This window comes from Zingiber officinale, chromosome 9B (genome assembly GCF_018446385.1).
Source record: "Zingiber officinale cultivar Zhangliang chromosome 9B, Zo_v1.1, whole genome shotgun sequence".
Taxonomy (NCBI): Eukaryota; Viridiplantae; Streptophyta; class Magnoliopsida; order Zingiberales; family Zingiberaceae; genus Zingiber; species Zingiber officinale.
Genome location: NC_056003.1, coordinates 87,440,477 through 87,444,955, shown reverse-complemented (window position 1 = coordinate 87,444,955; position 4,479 = coordinate 87,440,477). Strand labels below are relative to the sequence as shown.

Sequence of the window (4,479 nt, the reverse complement as noted above, 5' to 3'; positions counted from 1 at the left end):
ATTCATCTTGGTTGTAAGCCACTATTTATAATGTATAAGGAACCGATAACATGATCTTCTGTGTGTCACCACACACCATGTTATCTACAATATAAATTAAATAAACAACTGCATTAACATATATATAAATATAAAATGTAAACATTTGACCAAAGTGATTCTCATTTCAAAATATTTCAAAACAGATGTTTATACAAAATATAGGTTTATAGTATACATCTCAACACTCATGACCTATGGAGCAAGGTGGTTGCTCTACATGAAAACCATACACAAGTCCAAGAAGTGGAGGATCCCAAGAATAAGGGCTCATTGGTCCAAGGGAAGAAGAAAGATGAATCGAATGTTGATACGTGTTCAACATCCGATGAGGAGGAAAATATGGAATCAACCACATTTTCAGAGGCAGAAAGAAGTGGAACCGTCCGTGTCTTTGAAGGAGGAAGAAGAATCCAAGACGGGTGAAGAAGAAGTCTTGAAAGTTTAACTCTCAACCTCATCTACCGGGAAGAGCGGGAAGAACCACATCAAATGCTTTGAGTATGGAAAAATGTGTCAGTACAAGAGTATGTGTCCTTTGCTCAAGAAGGTAAAGGAGATAAACCCTAAACCTACTAAAGTTCATTTAGAATCTAATGTGGATTGTAGGAAGGATGATGCCAAGAAGAAAAAGTAACACATCATTTGCTTCACTTGTGGTGAAAGGACATTACCACACAAAATGCTCAAGGAAGGAAACGCTCATGAAGATGGAGCAATTGAAGCAATGGAGGAGAATGAAGTCATGTGGATGCTCGTGTCAAGGGGAAGCTCCGATGATAGGTAGCAAGGTAGTCCCTAACTTGATTTTTAATTATAATATTAATTCAAGTTTTAGAGACATGTATGCTAAAGATAACAATGTAGGTTATTTACCTATGCATAATTTTTTATTTAAGTATAATGATAGGAATAGGGTTAACAAGGTGGATAATCCTATGAAATCGTACTCTAAGGTTAGACCTAATAAAAAATAACCAACTTTACTTAAGAAGATGAAGGTGATTGAAAACCTAGATGTTAATCCCAAGAAGGGGAGAAACATGCTTAGGAAGGGTAGATCTAAGAATGTCCATGGTTGATAAGTTAATTCTAGGATTAGGAACCTAGAAGTGGAGAATTAAGTTTTAAGGGAAAAACTTAATAGGTTAGAGAAATCTCTTGAGAGATTCAATATTGAATTTAAGGGATTAGGTATGATATTGGGTAGTCAAAGATCCAATAATGATAGATCACATTTGGGATACCGGTCTTCATCAAACAAGGATAAGGGAAAGTTACCCATGGAGCACTTTGGCGGGTATGCTATAGTAGAGTTCCCTATGGCTAAAAAAAGATCACATGCAATGATTGCAAGTACAAATGATAAGGGGGGGGGGGGGAAATCCTCTAAGTCTAGAGAAAAGTCATATGCTAAGGTGACATACGACTATAGCAAGGAGAGGTCAAGAAATGGAAAGGGAAAAAATCATTTAAGGACAAGGAGAGATCAATCAAAGACAAGAAAAAGTCAAAGGTTGAGAAGAAGAAAAAGGTTAAATGGGTTGATCAATCATCACTCGAGGTGTACTGTTGTGGCCTTGTATTTTTAGATGAATCATCTAGTGAGGTGGTTAAGGTTAAGATAGGGATGTAAATGAACCAAACGGTTCGCGAGCTATTCGGAGCTCGATTCGGTAAAAAACTTGTTTGAGTTCATTCGTTTAGCTTGTTGAGCCTGAGCTCGAGCTCAATTTTGAGCTCGATAGTTTTATCGAGCCAAGCTCGAGCTTAAGGATATTCGGTTCATGAGCTCATGAACATGTTCGTTTATAGACTCGTGAGCTCGGGCTTGAGCTCGGCTCGTTTAAAGGACTCAAGAACATGTTCGTTGAACTCGGGCTCGAGCTCGGCTTATTTAAAGGGCTCGAGAACATTTTCGTTTATAGGCTCGTGAACTTGGGCTCAAGCTCGACTCGTTTAAATGGCTCGAGAACATGTTCGCTTATAAGCTCGTGAACTCGGGCTCGAGTCGATTAAAGGGCTCACGAACATGTTCAATGATGTGTTGAGTTTGGAAGTTTAATATAGTAGTTTGGGATGTTCAATGATGTATTGAGTTTATATCATTTTAGTTGTTAGGTTTGTTGAATATTTATTCAAATAAGTTTCCGAATTCATGCATTTAACGAGCCTGCAAAATGAGCCTTATAAGTCAAAAAATGAGTTGAAAAACAAGCTCGAAAACGAGCTCGAGCTCGCTTAACGAATTAGGCTCATTAACTATGATAATCGAGCTAATAACGAGCCAAGCTCGAACTATTCGCGAGCTTAGTAATTCCAAAACGAGCCAAACTCGAGCTTTCTGATAAAAGTTTGATTCGAGCTCGAGCCCAAATATAACTTAAAACTAGTCGAGCTCGAGCTTAATATTGTTCGGCTCAGTTCGACTCGTTTACATCTCTAGGTTAAAAGTTCTACGGGGAGCTCAAAGAATTAAGTTGGGACCCATGGTCAATGGATTTCAAGTGGACTTTATTTGATATTTTAGAAGGGTTATGAACTGTAAAGTGGTTTAGAGACATATTTGAGTTTCAAATCCAAGGAATTGACATAATTGAGATGAGTTTCATGCATGAAAATATAAAATAAGATTCATATTGCATAAAAATTAATTTTAAATGTATAAATGTCATATAAACTAATGTTAGAAATGCATTATAATTTAGTATGGGTAGATATATCATGAAGAAGATAAAATTAGGAATTTAGGTTAAAGTTCAATTAAACCATTTAAATTGTTTTAGATTTTATGTCAATCTTGGGATAGGTGATAGATATATTTTTAAATATAATTTTTTCAAGTAAATAATAGTAAAATAGATATTTTAACAAAATTTAAATTTTTTTAAAAGTATGTGAAAATTTTGATACATTTCTAAAATTGAGTTCGAATTAAAAAAAAAATAGAATTGACTGTATCAATTATTAGTTTGACGGTTAATGTTGTTTATTGAATATAAAATGAATCTCTAAATTTTATTCACGAGGATAATTGATTGATGTGGTCTGAAATTTAAAAAATATCAAAAGAATGAATTATTTATATCAACTTGGATACTCGGTTCCTGCATATTAACCCTTAACAAATGGGTCGCGCTGATTTACGTGGATGACTTATCTAGTTTCCTGTTTAGTAAGGACAGTGAATCCTGCAAATCGATGGACCCCACCCCGACGTGGACCAATGAGGCTCAGGCATCATTATCATTACAGCGGAATATAAAATATTCCCGGTATCATCGTGCTAAGATCGACGGATCAGATCTGTTGTCCCTTTGCTATATATGTCGACCTTTTCTCTTCCCTAAACCAAACCAAACCAAACCAAATCTCATTCCCAAAATGGACCTGCTCGAGGTGCTACTGGACGTGGTGGTTCCCCGGCTCATCTCCGTTCCCCGTGCCGTCCTCGCCGGCGGATTTTCGTGGGCGTGGGCAGTCGCCGTTACTGCGGCGGTGTTCGTCCTCTGGATTCGGGCCTTCGGGTCAAGATTGTTCGCGTCCACGCTCTCCCCTCCTCCTCCTCCGGCAATGACGACGACGGTTCAATCCTCTTCGGAAGACGAGTCGAAAGCGGCATCGCTGCCGCTGCGGAGCGATGCCGCCTCCGTCGCGAATCCGCTGAATCGCTACCTGGGTGAAGTATCCACTAGCAAGAGACGGTTCAAGACTTGCTACGACGGGAGCTCCATCGGCGTGACGGGAACGGAGGAGGACTATAGCGAAGTCGACGAGCGATGGCGGACGGCACCGTGGGAAGGAGACTGGCGGTGGGACGGGCTGCTCGCGGCGGAGCGCCAGCGGTGGGACTTGGGGTGGTATCGCTGCCTCGACATGGCGGCGCTAGACGGAAGCGTCGTCAGGTTGTGGGACGGAGGAAGCGGCAGCCCGACGGCGAGGCGATGGACGGCGCAAAAGTCATTCTTTTGGGTAAACTGTAAAATGCAGATGTAGCTGCGGCTTTTCAGGGCAATTGCCGATTTATAAATTACAACTATTTGGAAATTGTAAAAAATGTATAAAAATGCTTTGATTTAATGACAATAAAGCTTCTTCCCCTTTTCCTACATTATTCCTCTCTAAATAGGGTGAATTAATAATATTAAATAATTGTGTAACCATACGAGGCATTTTAATAATCTCTATGAAGGATAAGATATAAAATAATAATAATAATAAAAATAAAAGGAATAGCTTTAAAAATAATTATAAAAAAACTCTAAATCATTTGTCTTACTTTTTTTTTTAAAACAACACTTTAATATATTTTTCATTTAATCAAAATTATTTAAATTGATTAAATTATTTAAAAAACTTGTTATAGCAACTATCATAGAATAATATAGCTGTCATTAAACAACTGTTATAATAATTTCACGATGATTTTATTTTTTTTAA

At 38.0% G+C, this 4,479-nt stretch overlaps 1 protein-coding gene across 1 annotated transcript; it reads left to right on the top strand.

Moving 5' to 3' along the window:
- The first annotated feature begins 3,411 nt into the window (after positions 1-3,411).
- Positions 3,412-4,102, top strand: LOC122022257. Its single transcript, XM_042580206.1, has one exon. The coding sequence runs from the start codon at positions 3,424-3,426 to the stop codon at positions 4,033-4,035; it is 612 nt and encodes a 203-aa protein (XP_042436140.1). The 5' UTR covers positions 3,412-3,423; the 3' UTR covers positions 4,036-4,102.
- The last annotated feature ends 377 nt before the right edge of the window (positions 4,103-4,479 follow it).

Coding starts and splice junctions, on each gene's coding strand:
- LOC122022257 (XM_042580206.1), top strand. CDS start 3,424: ATGGACCTGCTCGAGGTGCTACTGGACGTGGTGGTTCCCCGGCTCATC.